The sequence below is a fragment of the Anabas testudineus genome, chromosome 2 (genome assembly GCF_900324465.2).
Source record: "Anabas testudineus chromosome 2, fAnaTes1.2, whole genome shotgun sequence".
NCBI classification, from domain to species: domain Eukaryota; kingdom Metazoa; phylum Chordata; class Actinopteri; order Anabantiformes; family Anabantidae; genus Anabas; species Anabas testudineus.
In genome coordinates, this window is record NC_046611.1 from 23521680 (window position 1) to 23545241 (window position 23562).

At 41.1% G+C, this 23562-nt stretch overlaps 1 protein-coding gene across 1 annotated transcript; it reads right to left on the reverse strand.

Moving 5' to 3' along the window:
- Positions 1-87: 87 nt before the first annotated feature.
- zbtb47b (zinc finger and BTB domain containing 47b) lies at positions 88-21534 on the reverse strand. The gene is made up of 6 exons (XM_026363331.1): positions 21355-21534; positions 7532-8896; positions 5447-5594; positions 4874-4989; positions 4460-4604; positions 88-3918 (listed from the first exon to the last, which is right to left on the reverse strand). Exons 1-6 carry the CDS (start codon positions 21355-21357, stop codon positions 3473-3475), a joined length of 2223 nt encoding a protein of 740 aa, XP_026219116.1. The 5' UTR covers positions 21358-21534; the 3' UTR covers positions 88-3472.
- Between the last annotated feature and the right edge of the window lie 2028 nt (positions 21535-23562).

Consider the following 23562-nt stretch of genomic DNA (forward strand, 5'->3'; position numbering starts at 1 on the left):
TAAGAACAGCAACTAGTAATAAACCAAAAGGATTTGGAAGCGTGCAGTTTAAGCAGATTTTACTGAAACATGTTGAGCACATAAATATAAACTAGACTTTTTTTTATTTCTTACAGGATCTGAACAAACATTCTGGCAGAAACTGCATTTTTGTCATTTCCTATAATCTTATGCCAGGAAAAAAACAAACAAAGAAACAAGGATACGTCTGCAATCAGCTGATTTCAATTCAGATAACTGCTACTGTATCAGAAATCCAACCCAACAAGCTGAACTGGAGAATAAAGTGCTCACAATAGTTAATATTGATCTTGTGAATCAATTTGGCATCTTCCTTTACTTTACCGTTTCTCATAACAAGAAATATAACAGTCACATATTAAGACCTAAAATGTCTCTTGATTATGGAAGTCATCGGAAAATAAACCAACCTAAAATAGCCGCAGCTGTAGTGAACACATGCACCCTCAGGGGGGAGTCACAAATACTTGTTAAAGAGCAGCACAGTGCAAAACGGGTAAACTGGAACACCAGTTTAGCTGCAAGGTGACACATAAGTGACTGCTCACTGCTGAGTTGTCCTCAGTGTGCAGGATGTCAAATCACAGCCAATAATCCACCATGTTATCCCAGAGACAACACACTGGTGAGGCCCACGTCTGTCACTCCTGCAGCTTATCAACCTGCACGTCTGACTGATTTTAAACTAATAACACACAGAAAATCACTGTGATTGGTAGATTATGATAATAGTTTATGAGCACCAAAATCCACTGATACATCTAAATGTAAAATGTATGCCTTTGAATTTAAATTTCTCCACTATTACACATCTATTAGTTGTAGTTTTCATCTTGTATCTGCAATCACGCCCCCATCACGGACTAGGGTGACAATCAAAGTGCATAAATCAGTAGTATCAACTACTATCCCTTCTCCTTAACCATCAGCTACTACCACTATCCATAACACAAAAACATTCAAACTCCTCCAAGTATAAGGCAAACACACAAACTAGAAACACAGTACCTCAGTACTGTCTTTTGGGTTAGTGCTTCTCCGAACAGTGAAGTGGTAAAATAATGAAACTCAGCCTTTACTTGAGATGCTAGGGGCTTTTTCAGGGATCGCTTCCTTTATTCTTCTCTGTCAACAATCAGTTGCGACCATCTATCAATGACAGGACTGAATCTTTCAGGGGTAAAAATGTTGGCAGCTACCACCTTAAACTGGTCCAAATATCTAAATTATAGCTCATGTGTGACTCTGGAGCTCATTGCCCAGTAAGGTTACATTTAATTTCTCACAGCCAGAATATATTCAACAATTCAACAGCTCTAGACTTTTCATTTAGAGGGTCTAAAACTGGACCCTGTACAAAAGCAGCAATTCAAAATACAAAATGTGTCTGACACATAAAGAAAAAAGTACCATTATCAAATAGCTTCTAATGTGGCCCTAACCATTTAGTTTCAGAAATGCATGGAACTGGGGCGAGCTAAGACATAAGACTGCACTAAGGTGCACACATTTGTCTTTTAAATAAAACAATACACAGCTTGTTACATTTACAAAAGCTTATTCCACAAATTCCAACTTCCACTAGAACCAGCCAAGACACATGTGGGGGGAAAATGCAACCGAATCTCTGAATGTAAACATGAGGAATTAATCACAAGGAAGAAACACATCTTAACAATATTTACAGGTTAATGCAACACTACAAGTAGGCTAGCCACAGATAAAGTGAGCGGGAGTGCATCGATAGTGCACAGAGACTCTTTTATGGATAGGAAACATATTGAAATATCACCTTTGACCTTTGGCGAAATAAGTTTATTCTCTTTCTTGTCAGAGGGTTGATGTGAAGATTATCTTAAATTAAATACTTACAACTTTAGTCCAGTTTCTATGGCAGGCTAAGCTAATATGTAGCTTCATTTTTGAAAAGCCTACAGATGTTTCAGTGGCATCAGTCTTCTTATCAAACTATCAACAAGAAAGCAAATAAAAATATTTCTTTGAAATAAAAGTGTAAATGGTTTCAATTTCCCAGATCTATTCCATTAGTATGTAATTTTATGACACATAACGTGCTACAACAGCCACAAACTTGATTATGGGGTATTACACCCTATTATATTCCATGTCGCAAACGTTTGTGATTAGATTCTACACTTTTTTTATTTATTTTTTTACAAAAACATATGTAATAACAATGAGCCCTTTTAGTGATGAGCTCTGTTTTGTTAAAAGTCCTCACTGTCAGTGCTCTGTAAGCAATTTAGATATTGGAATATAATGTAGTGTATATCACTTCACAATATGGGCCACATCAAGATGAAAAGTGAACACTTGATTCAGCGATGTAAGCAGGTTGTTGTGCATATAACTGAGATTCTGCAAACTAATTACACACATCAGGATTGGTTGGGAAATATGCTGTAAATTAACACTAGAATTAATCCTACAAATATACTGTAGGTTGGATTACATTAGGTTTTACTAACAAGTCACAAAAAAAAAAGTGCCATATTGTCTCAAAGCCAGATCTACAGGAGAGGAGCGCTCTTGCTTAATGTAAGCAAAAGGTGAAAGTCAACAAACGACTCCATTTCCTGACTCGGGGAAGCTTAAGCATCGATTAGCTGAATATAGACCTGAGGCTTCACCTCCAGCCTCTGCGTCACGTCTCTCACACACACACAAACACACCGTCACAAACACCACACACTGCATTAGACGGCCATTTCCTCCGCGCGTCACAGCTTCTCTTATGTCCTTACCAATTGACGTAACGTGCCACAAATTACACACTATCACAATTATAAAAATGAAGACAAGTAGGAATACATTTTAAATATCACTAGAGTTAAATGTAAGGTGCAGGATTGATTATAAATGCTGTATAACATTACCTAACTATAGCAGGTGAGCTAACAGGATTTGGTTATTGGCAATGCCATATACATGTATATGCTCAAAGACAAATCAGCATTTGGTTATTGCTGGGTCAGACAAGAACCACCCGCTACATCTTGGCAGAGAATGAAAAATAAAACATGTTTTGTTATCATAGTGTGGTTCTCACTCGACTGATGTGCCCAAAACGAGTAAAGATTTAGAAAACTCCCACTTGGTAAAAGATGCTACAATCAATGCATTGTGCAGACTCTGAAATGTGTGTGGTGTTGGAAAATCCCAAATGAAACCAGGACAGAGTTATGAGAAGAGTGATGACAACATGTCCTACTGGACTCTGAGGTTACCTATTGTATTCAATAGAGTAGAAAATAACAATTTCTTATTGTGGTAGGTGTGTGTATTTTCATGAGGCCTTCATGTAGCCTTCATTCACTTTTTTTTTTTCTCTCTGAGGTGCATCGCTCTCCCGCTGCAGGAGTCCTCTGAAACGCTCAAAGAAAAACAATAAAACTAAAGTAACAAAGTGCTTCAATGCTACAGGGATTTGTTAGTTGCTGGAGTTCATCCTACCGGCAGAGAAAAGGGGAGGCGGTGGGGGTAAATGTGGAGTGGGAGGCAGCCCCCCCATGGAGTGCAGCAAGGGGAGAGACAGCTGGGTGCCATGGAGGGGGTGGGGGCTAGAGGCAGCAGTGGGCGTGGTCACAGACGTGGCAGTGAGTGCCATCCCCAGCTGGACCTGACCGGAAGAGTCCACAGCAGATGATGCTAGAGGCTGGTCGAGGCCGAGGGGGTCGTTGCCATCGGTAACCATGGGGTTGCTGATGCGGAAGCATTTCTCCCTGTGGGCTTTGAGCATATTGGAAAAGCGGAAGCGCTGGCCACACACCTCGCAGGGGTAGGGCTTCTCTCCAGTGTGGGTGCGGCGGTGGCGTTTCATGTTGGGTCGGCTCGTGAAGCTCTTCCCACAGATTTCACAGATGTACGGCTTCTCTCCTGCAGACACAGAGGCACAAAGGACTGAAAAACACGTCATGTTCATTTGCAACACTCATCATGATGTTTAAAGCTGTTTGAATGCATATTTTTGTATCAACAATGTATAAAATGACTAGATGATGTATAATATGGCGGGGATGATTAATGAGCCCACAGAAGATTATCATTATCAAGTCTAGATCTAAGTGGTCAACTTTAGTTTTCAGCTCATTCCTTCTGGTTTTATGGCCAGTAGTTTTGTTGTTTTGAATAACTCTCAGTGTTATTTCTAGCTGCAGCTGTTTTGAGAAAAAAAAAGTCCCAAAACCCTAAGTACACTACAAGTGAATACCAAATAGCAGATCGTCAAAGTTAACAGTTAACTGGTGAACATTTAGTAGCTAACAGGTTTCCTTCAGGAGTTGGCAGAGACTAAAAACAGTCCATAAGAGGGAGAATCCTAATAATGCTAAATCTGTTATTGTTGGTTTGAAACACGTTGCATTTCTGTGATTCACAACTGGCAGAATCAGCAAAAATACTCCAAGACGTGACTCACCAGTGTGTGTCTTCATGTGTTCGTCAAAGTACTGTTTCATATTGAAGTCCTTTCCGCACCACTGGCACATGAACTGCTTGTGCCCAATATGGATGCTCATGTGGGAACGCAGCTGGTATTTATACTGGAAGCGCTCACTGCAGTTCTGAAATGACACACAATGAACAGGTAGTCAAACATGTAAGATGGTATTTCAAGTCTTGTGGAAGACTTTTCATTACACAAGTAGACCAGCTGTTGTTCACAGTGCTACTATGCCATATGTAGATCCCTTTTTTCCTTTTACAGGTCATCCAGAGAGTCACATGGTGTGAACTACATTCCAGAAGTGCATCGGTTTTCAAATGACACTACTTTAAGCTGGAGGATATTTCAGTCTGGATTTAAGCAGCAGTGTACAGAAAGATCTCAAACCTCACACTTGAAGGGTTTCTCTCCTGAGTGCTGCAGGGAGTGAACCTTCAGAGACATGCTACGCTTGAATGACTTCCCACACGTCTCACAGGTGAACGGCATGTCCTTCGTATGAGCTACACACACACACACACACACACACACACACACACACACAGTACAAGATTAGTCAGGGGTATTCACCACTGAATGACTCTTGATCAAATACTGTAGCAGATGAAGACACATAAGCAAACTGCTTTCCTGAAATAGCACTTAAGAACATCACTGAGATGCTTCATCGCTGGCTAATTACTGCTAAGGACAATAGATTTATCTATATAAGCTGTTTCCTGTGAAGTTTCTAACTCTCAAGTCACTCCATTAATAGGACCATTATATAAACATTTATTTTACTGTCGAACACAGATGTACACAGCCAATAAGGTAAGCCTGCATGGGAAATAAGATGTTTATCTACCCTAAAAAGGGGAAGAGGAAACAACACCCTAAACAAATTGAAATTAACAATCTGTGGGATGTGGAAAAGGAAGGAAGCAACAACAAGGATCACTAATTTTTACTACCACTCACCGACCATGTGCTTCCTGACATGAGCCATGGTGTAAAACTTCTTCTCACAAATCTCACAGGAGAACTTCTTCTCAGCATAGCCATGGACAATCTTGTTATGCTCATGTAGCGACCACAGCTTCTTGAAGGCTTTGCCACATGTTACACACTTAAAAAAAAAAAAAAAAAAAAAGCATAAGAGAGGGAGAAACTATAGTTAGCACTGCAGCTATGTGGTGAGAAAAAGTATGTGAACCTTCTAAAATGGCATGTTTTTTTGCATTAATTTGTCAGAAAACGTGATCTGATCTTCATCTTAGTCTTTCCCGTCTTTATTAAAAACAACCAAAAAACCTTGTAGTGCAAGTGGAAAAAGTATGTTGACCCCCCCCTTGGCAGCAATAACCTCAACCAAGTGCTTACTGTACCTGTTGATCAGACCTGCACATCGTCCAGGAGGAATTTTAGTCCATTCTTCCTGCAGAACTGCTTTAGCTCCGTCATATTCTTTGGATGTCTCATGTGTGTGGCTCTCTTCAAGTCGTTCTATAGCGTCTCTATTGGGTTGAGGTCTGGGCCACTCCAAAAGGTGGATTTTCTTTTTCTAAAGCCATTCTGTTCTGTGTGTTTTTGTTCATCGTCCTGTAGCATCACCCAACTTCTACAGAGTTTCAGCTGACGTACAGACATTTTCACATTATCCTGAAGAATTGTTGTGATACACTTGGGAATTCATCTTCCCCCCCCCCCAATCACTGCAAGCTGGCCAGACCCTGATGCAGTAAAGCAGGCCCAAATTATGATGTTTCCTCCACCATACTTACCCATACAGGTAATGGGATGATCTTTTCATGATGATATACAGTGCCCTTTCTATGCCAGATGTAGCACTGTGTGTTCTTTCCAAATAGTTAAATCTTTGGCTGTCACTCTGTGTTGCTCCTTTACCTCACTGATGAGTGTTTGTTGTGCTCTTGGGGTCATTTTGACTGACCGCCCACAACTTGGTAGAGTAGCCACACTCCCAAAGTGTTGCCAATTGTAGATTGTTTTTCTAACTGTAGACTGGTGAGTTTCTAAAGTCTTTGACATCACTTTGAAACCCGTTCCAGCTTTACGTAAATAATCAATTCTTGATCATAGACCCTCCGAAAACTCCTTTTGGCGAGACATGGCTCACATAAGCGTTTTCTTCTTGTACAGAGCAAACTCATAAAAATTTAGTGTTTTTTTGTCAAAGTAGCTGTAGTCGCTAATGTCTGACTCCAATTATTTCAACATACTTTTTCCACTTGCAGTGTGAGGTTTTTTATGGTTGTTCTCAATAAAGACATGAAAGATCAGAATTGTTTTGGTGTTATTATTTTAGGCACATTATATTTGTTAATAACTCTTTGACTTAGATGAAGATCAGATCACATTTTATGACAAATTAGTGCAGAAAACCAAAAGGTTCACATACTTTTTCTTGCCACTGTATTTGTGTTTGAGCTATGAAGAAAGTCATTATCTGGAACAATCTATCCAAATACAACCCAGGTGTGTGTGCTTACACAGATACTTGAACATGCACTGTACTAAAAAAGCAATTAGAGTCAGTAGATTAAAGCAGCAAATGATCTTCAAAACCACAGCAGGAGTCCAGCTGCTCACTGTGGAGGGCAATAAAGGAGGTACTGAGACGCATCACAATTTGTTATTACTGACTGATCAGTTTTCATATATTTACAGGACTACAACTGAACTAATAATTGTTTTCCGACTATACATTGATGATGTATGTAGGATTTCATATAAAAAACAGGAATAATGTGAATGCTTTTTCACTGCTGCTCATGAAGCTTGAGTTAATTAATAAAATCAGACCCATATGAGGTTGTCAGCATTTTAAACAACTCATAGCTTGAATTCAAGCATAAAAAAAACGGTAATGATTTATTTCACCCCAAAAATCTAATCCAGTGACTACACTGCTGAGATAAACAGATTTTGTGGCATTAGTTTTGCAGTCCTACATGCTATGGTGACCTGAACCCAAAACTATAAGAGTGGAGCAAATTCCAGATTTTAAATGATGTATGTTTGTGTCTTTCACCATCATCATACCTGGATGCTCTTCTCACAGTCGGTCTGTTGGTGCAGCAGCAGCTCACTCTCCAGCAGGAAGCGTTTCCCACAGTTATTGCAGATCTGCATGCGGTTGTGAGTGACGTTCATGTGTTTCTCCAGATACCAGCAGTTGTTGAAAACGCGAGGGCATTTCTTACAAGGGAAATGCTGCTTCTCCTCCAACCTCACTTTCTGGCCCAGGCCCTCTGAATGCAGAGTCCTCTTCCCACCGGGTCGCTGGTTTGCTAGAGTGGCCTCTGTCAGCGTCTGCCGCATGGAGGCTGTGGTACTCACCATGGCTAATGCTCTGGTGCCCCGCCGAGGTCGATCCATCATGTCCACCTGCGGCAGACCTGGAATGTTTAGGGTGTTCTCCTCCTCTTCTTCATCCTCCTCATCGTCTTCATCCTCACTGCTCTGCCCCAGTATGTCTGACCTCTTGAGGTCGTCATCATCTTCTTCAACTGCGTCATCATTATTTGTCTCATCATCCTCTGAATCTCTGTCATTGTCATGGCAATGACCAAACATGGTGGTCGCCTCTGTGGTGGTTGTTGATTTGCCCTCTGATCCTTTTGACACATTAAGAGTTTGGTTGTTGAGGTTGACTTCCACAATGATCTGATTCCTGTTGAAGGAGGAGTGGCCATCTGTAGTTTTTGATTCCTCTCCATTACCTTCTACTTTGCAGAAAGCATCTGTGCCCGCCCCAGCCCCTGAGCCCTCCTCTTTCTGGTAGTACTGCTTCTGCTGGGAGGCCGTCTTGCCTGCCTCCTCCACTCTAACAGAAAATGGGCTGCTGCCCTCCTGTGTGTACACCCTGCTCAGCTCTGATTCCTGTTTGATCTCGCGGTACATCTGACTGGGGGCCATCACGGCAGCAGCTGGTTCACCACTGCCGAGTGCTTCGTGCTTGGCCATATCTGTGCAGGTGGTCCTCAGCGAGTGGCTGCTGATCAAGTCGCGACAGGAGGCTGCAATGTCACTCATCTGAAGCAGAGTAGCTGCGTTCAGAACGTCCCGGACAGTGCGACTGCTCACCAGCAGCTTGGAGGTGTAAATGAAGTTGAGGATCTGCTGCAGGCCCTGTGATGTCAGAGCATCCAGCGACAAGTCCACGCGCCGCAGCTGTTTGCTTTGGGCGAAAAGAGAGTGGAAGAAAGGGCTGTAGGCTGCCAGCACGCCTTTGTGGGCTGGGAAAGTGCTGTGCTGGCGCACCAGAACAATGTCAACGTCACACAGGTCAGGCTGGAAGAGGCGCTGCTCATTCAGCCTGTCCATCAAACAGGTGAAATGCAGAGCCACATCCTCCACCAGAGAGAACTCAGCAGAGGGGAAGTCTGTGGTCTTCTCCACTATGAGCTGAGAGAGAGAGAGAAAAGGAACAGCACATGAATTACTGTATTGTCATATGGTAAGAAATTTACATTTTGAATGAGAAGGCACTAAAAATATCAACTCTGAGATTTAAAGTTTAATCTTGACCTTGGAAACAGCAGCTGTGACTACAATGTCTGTCAGCAGGAATATATCTGTATGCAAACATTAAAAACGTGATGATAGTTATAATTGTTCAGGAGGAGAAGAATATAATAGATGCTTGATGATGCATGCTTTTTCACATTCATGCAAAAAAGTAATTTATCAACAGTAGACTTTGCTCATAAAACATGGTCATTATTCTCTGAAGTAACATTTAACAGTAAAGAAGAAGCATAAATAATAACTTCAGTCTGTTAGGTGTACTGTACAAAGTCACAGACATGCATACAATGAGTGAAAAATCAAAAGGTGTAACACTCAACGCTCTGTGCAAGGTCCTCAACTTCCCAAGGTGGGTTTATTTTAGCACAGGAAGGGCAGGGTTTCGATCCAGACGGGATGTGAGTGGGGACAGAGCAGCAAACAGAGCAAACACTCAGAGACACACTCACGCATATGCGATGCGCAACCATGCACAAAAAACACAAACGCACACACAGAGACAAACAAACACAAACACGGTGTCTCGTCTCTGCAAGGACCGGCTGGTCTGTGCATTGGTATTCAGTGCCATCCCATCCCATTAGCTGGCTCTCTCAGCACACCCACTCACTATACTTTCCCTGAGGAATTATGCACAAGACAAAACACGTCCGGAGAAATAATTAGGGAAACCATGCCGAATAAATACTAACTAACCTTTCAGACAATTAATGGAATTTATCATTCTGGGCGTATCTCGAAGGCAGAATAAAAACAAAGTATTGATAGAAGCCTTGTTGTGGCTAACAGGCTGCTGGGGATGATGTAGCTGTGAGCAGTAATTACATCTCTGCACAGGTGCACGTGCAGGTCCAGACATAAAACAAAGGGGAACGAAAAAGGGGCAAGAGATTAAACTAATTCATTTAGTTTGGGACAATGACTAATATGGTATTTTATAATATACTGTAGTCTCTGCAGGAATTACGCTCAAATGGCTGTTAATTGTCCTTTAAATATTGCCTTTCCGTGCTGCCCAACATATTCTCCCCTCAAGATCAATGAATATGACAGGTCTTTGTTCAGGCTTGGAAAACTGGCTTGCATTTGGGTCTAACCTTGACAATCTGGCCCGTTTGAAGAATTCAATTATGGAGTGCTAGATTTATTCATAGTTTTCAGCTGCTAAATTGGACTCTGAGCCAGAGACAAGTGAAGATCGGGTTATCTCTCTCTATGCAAGGCTACAGACACCGCCCAAGGGCAAAATGCTGCTGCCTTAATCAGATCAAGTATAAGATGCAGATTGGAAGTTATGCTCCTGTAGTGACGACGGTCGTCTTCTTCTTCTGGGATACAAATAGGACAACGCAGTCCTAGTTTCAATTCTGCAGAATGAATCAACAGATTCTAAACATCAACAGCTTATGAAAAAATCTGGTTAACGGTTCAAGTATGGTAATAATATGTTTCCACAAATTGTTACCTTTAGTTTTATTAGATTTAATTCTCAGGACTTTAATATTCTATTTGCTTACTACACTTCAGGAGCAAATGTTAAGGTACAGTCATCAAAAGAAGCTCTATTATGACAGCTGCAACTAAAGTAAAGTTAGGGATGCTTTTCTACTGAGGGTAATACTAAGTTTACTTAAGATACATTTTGAATGCTGGACTTTTACTACACTGTGGTGTTGCTACTTGTAATTATGCAAATGATCTGAGTTTGCTGATTTTTAAATGAAGTGCCCATATTGTAATGTGTCTTCGTACAGCAAAAACATTTAAATAAGGATGCTCTGAATGACAGCGAGTGACTGACTACATCTCTATCTAGATAAATGCTTTAAAACTTTTTTTTAATCCAACGTTTAGTTACAATACTGCTGCCTCACACTAGACAATAAAGATGAAGCCATTCATCACATATGATTACACATTGTAGTCAAACAAATTCTTCATCTAACTCCCTCTATCTCTGTCATCATCTCTATCCCCCCCTTCTCTCTCCTCCTCCCCTCTCTCCTTGGAGTGTCAGCCATGAAGCTTGTTGGCTGTAATTAGAGGGAGCACCACCTTCAAGCAGCCTCTCAGTCAGATGTCTCCCAATACATTATTCATATCTGGTCTGACCCATGACAAGCACACAGGGGGGGAATGAGGGTGGGGGGTACTGCTGATACACCCAACAAGAGGTGTCATTTAAACTGGCTTCAATCAAAGCTCCATACACCCTTTCCACGCAGATCATTTCATCGTCTGCCAAACACAACAATGTGAGGGGATCCTCTCGTAAAGGCCTCTGAGGGTCTGTTTCACAGCTCTTATAGAGCTTGTTCTAATCCAAAGGGAACATCATTTTGTTTTTTATGCCGTACTGTGTATGATCAAGAAACAGAGATGTCCTTATAGATCTGTGCTGTGGACTTTGAATTATGACCATAGTCGAGTTGCCTTTCCAGAGCATTAAGACTCAAACTACACTGTTATTTCTAAAATGCAGCGCTTTTGTTGAAGTTAAACTTTTTCCTACCAAATGGTCACAATTACTTAAATATTCACACCAACATAAATGAAAGGAATGAAGCCATGTTAACACCAAATCAGAGTATCCACTTATCCAGTGAGATACTGCATATGGACTGGATGGACTGGGCCACAGTGGTGAAGCCCAACTGAAAATCTGTGGTTTCTAGACATTGTTTCTTTATCCCATTGAGTTTGGTGACTCCCTAACTTTCAGGAGGTCAAAATGTTTCTTTGTCAAAGTTTGAGAACAAATACCTGCAAAGCTAATGATATTCCCACCAGCCGTGTCTGTACTTTGACCTATTTAACAACAGGTTGACTTAAGACGGGGAAAATGGTCAACACTACGCCTGCCAACTTCAGCATGTGAACCCTGTGATTCTGAGGAAATTAGCATGCTGATCTTCACATTTAGCTCAGTGCATCCTCACAGAGTGGCTTGCGTGGCTGGATACTCTCCATCTTGAGTCGCTGTATTTTCCATTCAAAAACTAATTAGCCTGATGGAGGCTGTGTAATTAAATGTCAAACATCCAAATTCTGAAAAGTACAACAACTCATACAAACCTAAATCCAGCTGTCAATTGTTCAACGGGTCTAATAGGATGTTAAAGGAAAAAAAAAAAAGACATTTCATTCAAGTTTGTGAAGATGTTAAGTTTGCCCAAATTTGGAAGGATGATGCATTTTGGAAAGAAAATCAGGCATTGAGAAAATATTTCCCTTATCAGCCTGGTGGCAATGTTTTAATTAAAATTCAGTTTTAGATTTTGAAACTACTTTAGCACTAATCCAGTTTTGATGAAGCTGTGATGGATGATGCACGGGATTACTGCTCGGTCCAAGAGGAGCCTGCATCAATCACGAGAGACTAATTAATGCAGTTTCTTTAGTTATCTTCACTGACGGTCAGACTCAGAGGTGCAAGTCAAGCCCCAAAAGCTAGTTAAAAAAGTAAGTTTTGTTTAGAGGGCTGAATCCTCACCCAGCTCAGCCATGTCAGAGTCTGTGGTATGCACTTGGCAGTGGCTCCACTCCTGGAGCTGAGCCAGACGGAGCAGAGCAAGAGAACGAAATCTTTCTTTCTAATTTGACTTTCGATGGTGAGAATGCCCTTTCTCTCTAACACCTTTGCATCCATGTAGATTTACTACTCTGTAAACGGTGCAGCTCAGCGACAGACTGTGGTTGTAATGTGACCTCCACAGAGCTACCATTTTAAACAGTGCCCCCACTGTTCACTGTAATGTGGTATATGGTATAATGTATACTGTATGTTAGAGAATAAAACTGATCAGTGTTTCAAATGCTCCTTGGCTATGTTTTGTGTTAAAATAAAGCTTCTCGTATGCTGTGCTCCAGAAATCTAATTCTGTTACTGTTTTGCACCCAACTAACAGCAGATTTATGAGCATGAGCTCAACAACATCTACCTTCACTGTCTTGTTTTCTTGCTGACTGGCGAACAGACTGAGCCATTAGCAGGGGCCAATGTCAGAGCACAGCACAGAGTCATGGACACATCAATAGTGTGAGGGAGGGCAGGTTGTATTCAGGCAGGAGAGAGTCCCAGGGGGAAAACACTGCAGGGGGTTAAAGCGTTCTCTCAGTGTCCTCTTACATCACCTTGTCTACCTTCTCATACTGACAAGCTTAACTAATGCTGGCTGGTATGAACAAAATTAATATCCCCATTTGTGTATTATTTAAACTAAACCATACCACCCCAATTAACAATAATAATAATTGTGTAGCTTTGAGTACAGAGACTCACATTAATGCTGATGCCCAAGCATGCACTGAATGAGTAGATGTGCAAAATGAGAAATACAATATGCTGTGTTGTAAGGCTTCTGACTTTCAGTAAGGTTAGACCATAAGCAAGTGTTCTTAAAAAAAAAAAAAAAAAAGTCCAGAAAAACTTAAATAAAAAAAAAAAATCCTTCAAACTCTTCAATTAATATTGACTAATTAATTGATAACTAGATTAGGACTGCAGCTATGACTATTTTCATTAATCATTTCAAGATGAATCTGTTGATTATTTTCCTATTTGATCAAGTAATAGTTTTGTCTATTAACTGTGAAAAAACAATAATATATTAAATAAATAAATAAAATCAACTGTCAATTTTCCCAGAACTGAAGGTGGTGTCTGTTTGTCTGTGTTGTTCAAACTATGGTAAAAAACTTATTGTACAATCATATAAAAAGCAGTATACAATTTCCTAAGTATTAATTAATTGTCAGGTAATCTTTACGCAACAGGTTTAAAAAAAAAAAACTAATAAAAAATGTAGTATTAAATTCAGTGGTTAATAGTTCAGACTTGAAATTAAATAAGTAGATTCATTAACTCTTCAAAGTACTTAACCTGCAAGCAATCTAATGATGCTAACGCATCGAATGTAGGATTTACTCATCTTACATAATTCAACTTCACCTTGCTACCAGCTAAATGTCCATAAGCACAGTAACGTCTTTATTATAGTATAGTCTCTACTTCTCCTGCAAATGACCATCAGGCAACAAAAGATGATCACCGAGTCATTCGTTGTCATGAAGACACCAAACCCATGAGCTCATGACCTGGTGCTCTTGTCACCCTGCGGAGGGGCTGGGGGCTATGCTACCTCCACCCATGGAGCACTTCAACCTACAGTAAAGAGCACACTCAGCAGCCCTCTTCATAGCCAAGCTTCCTGTAGAGAGGCTCGGCGCAGGGATCGTCGTGAATGACACATGGAGGAAAGCGAGTGGGCACCTTGTCAGGGCTCATCTCACTCACTAGTATGGAGATGGTAGGAGAGCAGCACACATTCACACATATTCCTGAGTCATCAGCAGTGCAGACGATAGCGCAGCGTGACGGGCCAGAACACAAACTCTTCACAAAGAGAGATCGCCACATTTACAACAGCAAGTCTGGCCTCATGGTAACATCACGGTGCTTTTATGTGGTAAAGAAATTGATCAGTTCATGCAACCAAACAGAATGAGACAAGGGTATGTAACTGCTGGTTGAGTCCAATCAGACAGCCATTAAAAAGTCATCAGGGTAATGACTGACGCTGTGTCCTCTATGCGCTCACCAGACCTTCCCTGCTGCTGACGCCACAATGAGAGACAGGTTTAGCCCCAGAGATGTTGAGCCTCTGATTCCCTGGGTGAGAATTGTGCAATCGCTTAATTCACAGTATGATATCTGGGTTAATCTACAGGCTGGGTAAGACTGGCATGGATGGAAAGTGGCCTGCCAAGTTGTCTTCCTGCTTTCGGTGTTTGTGTCTAGTCAGGGATGGATCGCTGAACAGGTTTACCAGGCACCTTGGTTGCATTAGCCAGAGCCATTTGCTTCAGAGCTACTGTCAACACTTATGTTGGAAAGGGAAATTAATCAAGCATGCAGCAATGCAAAAATAACCGTGAATGACACGACCAACGATGCGGCTGTATCACTCGTGGTCATTTTGTTTCTCCCTCACTCTAGAAGTATTGTATTAGACCACCTGAAGTATTGCTCTGGTGTAGGAGTACTGCAGGGTCTTTCACATGTCTGTGTCCAGGGACACTCTCTCCGTCTAATAATCCATCCATGTGTCTGGTGGAAGATTTCTCCTCTGTGTGCAGTCTGCACGCCCCGCTCTTCTCTCTAAATCCAATCAGCACAGAGACCCAGCACTGACCTTGAGGTAGAAGTAGCATATATACAGTAGCAAATGCACGAGCACATCCAACTGCATGCCTGTAATCTGTGAACGCCTATGCATGCATACCTGCATCATAATCAGACATTTGTGCCAACAGGAAATGAAGAAATTTGGAATGCAGGATGACACTGCAGATGCAAAAGGATAGAAAAACAGGATCTGAATGTGTCTGGACTCACATTATCCTGTTATCAAACATGTTTCTCGTGCACACAAGAGCCAGACTGGTAATAGCCCAAGTGACAAGGTCTCGGTTTTAACAAGCCCCGTGGTGATCATTACAGCACTATGATAAAAAATGCTAATAAAAATCAATGTTCAGTGACTAAAGGGGCAGCCATAGCGAGGCGTGGAAGCACACTGACTGCTGAGGTCACACACAGCATGGTCACATGCACAGACACATTAAAGCGGAGTTTAATACTAACGAGATGGCACTGGTTATCGGAGTCTGAGCTATTTTGCTATTAGACTACATAATCCAGTAACATAGTGGTGCAGGTGATGTGGATTAGAGGGAAAACAACCACTTCGACCCCTTTGTGATATATACGAACCATACAGGGCCTATAAAAAGTATTCACCCCCTAACGGTAATGATAGGTAATAAGGCAATTAAATAAAAATCTGTAAGGTAGAATCAGTGTTTGCATTAATATCCACCCCCTTTAAAATGACTGACCTAATCCAATAGATGTCCAGATATGTGGTGCTAGTGGTCCCACAGTTAGTGAAATGGGGATTACCTGAGTGCAGTGAATGTGTCTCAAGTGATTGCAGTATAAAGAAACTTGTGTCTGGAAGGTCTAGTCACTGGTTAATTATTATTCCTGGCTACTATTACACCATGAAGACAAAAGAACTCCCAGCAACTCAGAGAAGACGTCATTGAAAAACATAAATCAGGGGATGGATACAAAAAAATCTCCAAGGCACTGACCTGAAGAGGGTGAATATTAATGCAAACACTCATTTCACCTTACATATTTTTATTTAATTGACATTACTTAGTGGAAACCTGTTTTCACTTTGACATTAATGAGGTATTTTTCTGAAGTTTTGTTAAAGTCGCCAACTTTTATTGACCATGACTGATTTATAATGTCAATAAAGGATGAAACATCCAATGTACACATTAATATAATTAGAAGGCTTTGGATTTCTGTTTCGAGTTTGCTATGCTAAGCTCCATATTAACCGTAGAGAATGCTAAACTTGTATTCTTATTTGACTCGGTAAATTTTAGTAATAGTTGATAAAAAGTAATAGCAGATATGTGAAGGAACACCAACTCTGGTCTCTGAGTCAGCTGAGCTATGCACCAATGCACGATGCTAACCTTCAAAACTCAGTTCATCAAAAGTCTCCATAACTCTGTCAATGCAAGTGCAAACTTAAATCACAAGTGTATCGCTTTAATATAGAGAAGCCTATAAATCAAAAATTAAAATAACTGATAGGTGCAACTCCTGTCTTGACATTTGCAAAAGTAGCAGAGCAGGACATTTTTAGATATAGCAAGAAGCAAATCCTAAATTACTTTAAAATGTGCTGCTGGATGTTCAGTTTTCTCTTTCCATCACTTTAGCTAATTATTTTATTCCCCTCAGCCTATTAAAACATTTAACTTTCTCAACCACAGCATTCACTGCTGGCTGCAATTAATAAAGACAATATTATCAGCATTGCCGCTGCTCTAATCCTAGACATCCAATCTCCCCTCCACATTATAGGCTTTAGACTTTTCCCTGTCCTAATCTAGCAGGTTGGACTAGCCCCAGTCTTGCCCCGGTAGAGCTCCTCCAGCTTTCACTATTAGATTTAAATACATTTTCATCTATATGTTAATGCAACCACAGGTGACAAGCCAATCTACAACTGATACGTGTTTACCCGAGCATGAAATTGGGATGCACAAACAAAAATAAGGAAGAGAACACAGCACGAGCAGCATCTTGGCAACGTACAGTACATTAAAATTTGACAGTGCAAGCGGGAATGCCTGAGCTCCGTGTTTTCAAAAGTCCTTTCTACTGACTTGTTCTCGGAACAAACTAGACAACAGTTTTAACTGTTTGGCAAAGCTGTGGACACTGTGTGTGTGTGTGTGTGTGTGTGTGTGCTGCCCAATCAAAAGTGATGCTGAAAGAAGATATGAACCGGCACTCGTCTGGAGTTGAGATGACAAGTGGTTGGATAATCAACAGAGTCGCTGGGAGGTGCGTGTTGTGTGTGTGTGTGTGTGTGTGTGTGTGTGTGTGTATGACGGGTGGGGGTCAGCGATGAGGTTATAGCGTCCGCACTGAAGCTCTGCCAGGAAGTTTGTGTCTGGGCCAATGAGCTGGGAGAGGAAGCGCTGAGTCAGGAAGCCTGGCCAAGAGAGGGGCCCGTGGTGCTGGCATCTCCTCCGCACAAACACGTTACAGCGCTTCACACACCACTGCTCTGCTGGAGCCATAACACACTGTTCCCGGGCCAGTGCTGTACATGCATGTGCACAATGTGGGCGCACACACTCGCCTGCTGTGCATGCATTCATCAGTAAACACAGGGCTGTGATGCCAAAATCCCTGTGGCACAATAAAGTGTGGATGGTTGTACAAACAGAGGTATTTGTAAAATTCAAACAACAGTGTCAAGTTAAACAAAAGTTGAAAGAAAAAAAAAAAAAAACGTCACACAAAAGGGCGAAAGATGCACCTTTGAAGAGATCATTCTAATGTGCAGCAGCGAGCAGGTGCAGACATATCCATGCTTTGTTACACAGAACTAAATTGTGATATCTTCATTATCCCTTTCATAGCATGACACAAAGAGGAAGAGGGCAACACAAGACTCCTTATCAGGGGAATCTCTCTGGCGTGTCAATACTCTTTCTGGCTGTGTGTGCGCGTCTGTGGAGGCAGTTTAGATGTTTGACGAGAAGGTCAGAGAGGACAGAGATGAAAGGAGGTAGAGGAGGAGCATCAGCTTTCTATAGCAGAAACCAATCAATAGAAACGGTGAATATGAGCTTAAAGGAACAGTTCAAGTTTTTGGAGAGTTTGGCTTTCAGGTGCAGATTTAGAAAAGAAGATTGATATCACATGAATGAAACGCTGTAGATGAGGGAACGGCTCGCACAGTTGCACTGAGGTTAACAGTCAATGCACAGTTTCAGTCTATTTATTGGCTTCCAGACGTCTCTTCTGGTCGCCTGGCAACTTCTCATCCAAAATATAGTCCGAGCACAAAACAAGAAATTGTCATTTTTACTATTTGCTTTGTATATAAATGACATGTAACCAATATAAAGTGCTTTACCAGTGAGCTTTAGAGATGTTGGTAGGCAGATTTTGTTACCTTTAATATTTGTGTGTTTTTTAAACTGGCTGCAGCTTTATATTAAAAGCATGAGAGTGTGGCAATCTTCTCATTTAACTCTCGCTAGACTATTCCTTATATATTAAATAATAATATTCAATAAATCCGTAATTTGTTTGAGTGGATAAGGAGCATATAATGTTGTTGTAAGCAGCTAGACAGTTGGATGGTTAGGTAATGACATCATTCCTGTACAAAAACCAAAACATTACTCTCTGTGTGAATGGATAAAAAGCAAATATTTGCAATGACTATCAGATCAAACATCCCCTACTTACCTTCCTGGCAATTCTCTGAAACAGCATGAAAATTCATTTCCCCCTGCTCTTTCTCTCTGGCCTGAATTCAGCTAAAAGCTATAAGAAAGCTTAGGACGAGCCACTTAAAAAAAAAAGAAGAAGAAGAAAAAACTCTTAATATCTTCAAATGTTTGACAATGAAAGGCTAATAGAAATCATCATATGGAGCTGTGTGAAGTTTGGCCTCTTTGATAAGGAAGTTCAGTAATTTGTATAAGAGTGCCATGAGGTTAAATTAACATAACACCATTCCCCAAATGAAAAGACATCGAAGCTACAATAAAATGCTACAACAATACCATAAAAAGAGTAAAAACAATCCAACTTACTTCAAACAAACTTGTGCCATATGAAGAACAAAAAGAAACCTTACATAAGCCCTGTGAGTTTGACCTTGCTGTCTGCAGCCTTTTCCACTGTTCTTAATCTCAGGGGCATAAATTAGCTGCACCTACAGTATGGGCTGCATTCCCAAGGAGAGCGGCCTCCTACCAGGGGCCAAAGATGTCTGCTGGAGTTTGTTGCTGGGGCTTGGGAATGGCTGCACTTGTCACAAGGACTAAAGACAGTTTCCTCGCTCAGCACCCAGAGACAGTGAAGCCTCAAAGTCAAGGGTGGGCAGGAATGCCCTGAATAGGCAGTTACGTAAATCTCACAGCACCCTGTGAGGAAAGAGAAGGAGCTACTCAGGACCTCACAATGCTGAGTGAAATTAAACTGTATCGCACGGCCAAAAATGTACAGTATAAACATCTTCAGCGTGTGCGGAACTGAGGCAGATTTCACAAATCCACCAAAATGAAGAAAAAAAACTAACAGACAAACACAATCTTTTCATTCCAATAAGGGCATGAACGCATTAAGAGACAAAAAGGCCCTGGGCACAGACACGGAAAAATCCTCCCACCTCTCCTATGTACAGTGAAAGCAACACTCATTGAAGGAGGAACAAGTCACTGTACTTGTCCAAAGCATCTATTTCTACTAGTTTTGCGTCTCTTCGCAATGGTTTCATGTCACGTCCTGGATATTCGTATATATATTATTCAACTTTCCAATAAGGACCATTCTCTTCACACAGAAACTCTGGATCAGGAGCCCACTGACCCTTCGAGCTCATGGGCCTGTGCCCAGCCTGCTTGTCCAGTAATCTACCCATGAATAAGCGAATTATGGGAAATAAGTTGACGCTATTGATAAAAAGAAAATTAGCCGTGACTAATCCGCTTGTGTTGTCAACAAAGTAATAGCACAAATTAACTGGGGCATGTTTACCAAAACAGTCAAAAGATACGCAACCTCTGCGACGTGCTGCGTTTGCTCAGCATACCTTGCACTTTTTGTTTGTCACGGTTTACTCTCGTGTGCCCACAAAAAAAAAAAAAAAAAGCAAACAGAAAACGAGGAGAAACACACAGCAATAACCAAACCTTGTCCCTCTTTGCTCACGCCAAGAGACACCCGGCGATCACCAGGGCTAACCCCGCTGACCTGACCCAGATATTAACCCAAGCCTCCAGATGTGAACGCGCTGTGGGATTACTCCACCACTGCATCAAGCTCCACATGCTTTCCTAATGAGGCATCCTAACGTGACCCTGGAGACAGAGCAGAGACAGTCTGCCTCACTATTCCCTTTTTTTGTTTTGTTTTGTTATAGTGAGAAAAGCATATTATAGTCTAAATTATAGGATCCAGGGTTTCCAGGATGTTAGTGCACATGTGAATGGGACATTTGCAGAAACAGAAACTGGCTCAACATAGCAGACAAAAACAGACTGTGAACTTACACATCAGCCAGTCGAATACTACCACTCTCACTATCAAACACTGAAATGTGATGTATGCAGGACAGCTTTAGCCAAGTCAGTCAGACTTTATGTCTCAAGGACCATTTCACCTTTACAGACACCTCTACCAGAGTGTCACCTGCAACCAAGTGAACTTAATAAGGCAGGAGGAGTGTCACCCACTCCTGTGCCCAACTAAACTGTGCAGATCTTCTCATTTATGCGTGAATGTCAACGCCTGACAAACTTGTCCTGCACAGACTGTGTGGCTTGGAGAGAAAGGGGCCAGTTGAGTTGAACTCCTCTGTCTACATATGCACCAGTCACGACCTAAGCCTTTTTTTTTTTTTTTTTTTTTTTTTTTTGCAGAAGCGCCCTGATATGAAAGAATTTAACTCCTTCTTTGCATCAATGTAGCTATTGTAGCCATTGCATTCTTTCCCCAGCTTCAATTTCCAACTTGTGCCGTGTCGGCAAGTTACAAACTTCACCGCAAACGATACAAAGCACAAAATACGCGCATGACAGCCGGAGATATAAACGCACAGCGGGACTGAAGTATGGCAAGTTTGATCGGCCTGCTAAGTAGCTCAAATTTGCAAGAGATCAAGAAGGGACACAAAAAAAAAAAATAAACAAAAATGCAGCGCTCCTCTGTAGCCTACCATTTTGATCCAGCGCTTCGAGGCTCCAAGGAGTCCCAGAACAACTCCTTTCGCACCAGTTTCCCCCTCGCCATGAAAATGACCATTGAATTGTCACATTTCTTCAGTTTTTGCCTTATCCTCAATCTTTTCCCCCCCGTGCTGCTGTAGCATTCAGACAGACAAAAATGCAGAGGCTGCTTTTGCAGAAGGAATTGGTGATTGGAGCTCGGGGATCATATGGGCTTTTTGTCAGACGCTTTTAAAGGGACACGGTACTGTTTAACGTGGAGTTGCGAGACAGGCGCACGTCTTCACGCTGTAGGCTTCTTGCTTTTTTTTTTTTTTTTTTTTTTTTTTTTGTAGCATGAGGAGGGAGACTATAGCAGGACATAACATACCAGCCATATGGCGCAAACCTGGTGCGCTTCCTCTCATGGTGCGCTCTGCATCAGTGTGACGTCAGAGCAACAAACAGATGCGGAGGTCAGGGAGTTCGCTCTTTCTCCACTTTACAGAAAGTCAATGCAACTTAATTTGCACAATATATACACACTTACTGGAAATAAACGCCACATATCAGCCACATGTCAAACCCTTTTCGTAACAGCATTATTAACCGTGACCCACATATGGTTGTGGCTGCACATTATGTGATTTGCTACTTAGAATATGAGCACAAAAGGCCCAAATATCAAATATTTTCTATCAAATAGTTTCTATTATACTGCTACCATACTGCAGTTACATAAAACTAGTCGTCTCCTTTTGCACTAGTGCTGGATTATACCTGGCGGGATGCCCCGGGGTCAAACTGAGATTTGCCCCTTACATTAGAGGGCCAGTAGTCTGAGGATGCACGTTTGATGACTGGATCAAACTCTCATGTGTGTCTAGTAAATATATACTTCAACAGCCAGCAGGTATCTTAGCTTAGCATAAAGCCCAGAAACAGGGAAACAGCTGAAGTTAATAATATCAAATGTTTTAAATTCTAGCACCTCTTAAAACTGACGGTTTTATCTCATTATTAAAAATTATTATTATATAAGTATAGTGGAAGTGTTACATCAAAGATCTGCTATTTCAGTTCAAAATTCAATAAATTACCACTTCCAAAATTGCCTCAACCAACTATTCTTGTCTCTATTAAATTATCTGCCTTTTTTCGACTATTTGACTCATAAAACATCAGTGAAAAATAGTAAAAAACAAAAACCACATATTCTTCTCAGTACTCTATTCTCAACATGCTGTATGTTTCATTGTTTAAACCAACAAATGATACCTGAAGATTTCCAGTTTACGATGATCTAAAAGTGAAATAAAAGTGCAAATTCTTCACTCTGGAGAACCCGGGACCAGCAAATGTTCAGCATTTCTTCTCGAAAAATGACTTTTAATTAATCAATGATCAAAATCTAGTTGCTTATTAATTCTCTAATTAACCTGGAGCATCTGGACACCTGAGAGATTTTTGGGCCCTGAGGCACCTGCTCACGTTTTACATTTGGTAATTCAACCGAGGGCCTCTGGACTCCACCAGTGTTGCTCACTCCTGAGCAGACTGTACGGAGCAGAAGTCGATAGCTCATAACAAGGTGGGAAAAAAATTGATCACAACCTGGAGCAGGTCCCATTCATCACTTCATGTCCAGGACTCAGCTGAGGCCACAACATCAGTGTAGATACAATCACTTAGAGAAGCTGCCAAGTGTCACATAGTCTTAACATGCATTTAGCTCTGGGATACAGAGGCTTAAACAAAGTATTCATGCAGTTTTTAATTTCCAATCAATTCTCAGTTTAGTTCTGTTTAACGAGAAAGATTAGTTTAAATTATTTTCTTTTGTGAAAAGGAAATGATTTATTTCCCCACAGAAGGCTAATGATTTTTTTTTCAAAGTTTAGCCATTAAATGCGACGCTTTTATTTTCTGAAATAATCCTGTAGGACTAAAAGACACTTAAAAGACCTGTTGTGTTAAAATACTGTAGATGGTAAATAGGAAATATTGTTGTGAAGAAAACATACTCATGGTGTTTGTAAACGCAATGCATGAATAACATAAAATGACCTGGTTAATGAAATGTTTGGTGCATTTGGTGCAAGAACAAGAACTATCGCAGTGTGTTTGAGTGCTATGATAACCAGTGATGTTGTAGTTTACATGCAGGTCTGTTCGCACTCATATTATCAGTTTGTGCATCTGTGTTTGTGCCAGATGTG

Bases quoted from the DNA above. Each gene is read 5' to 3' on its own strand.
- zbtb47b (XM_026363331.1), bottom strand. The intron at 5,595-7,531 runs GTATGATGATGG...TTTTTTTTTAAG, and splicing joins ACTGTGAGAAGAGCATCCAG to TGTGTAACATGTGGCAAAGC. The intron at 3,919-4,459 runs GTGAGTCACGTC...CTGTGTCTGCAG, and splicing joins ACACATGAAGACACACACTG to GAGAGAAGCCGTACATCTGT.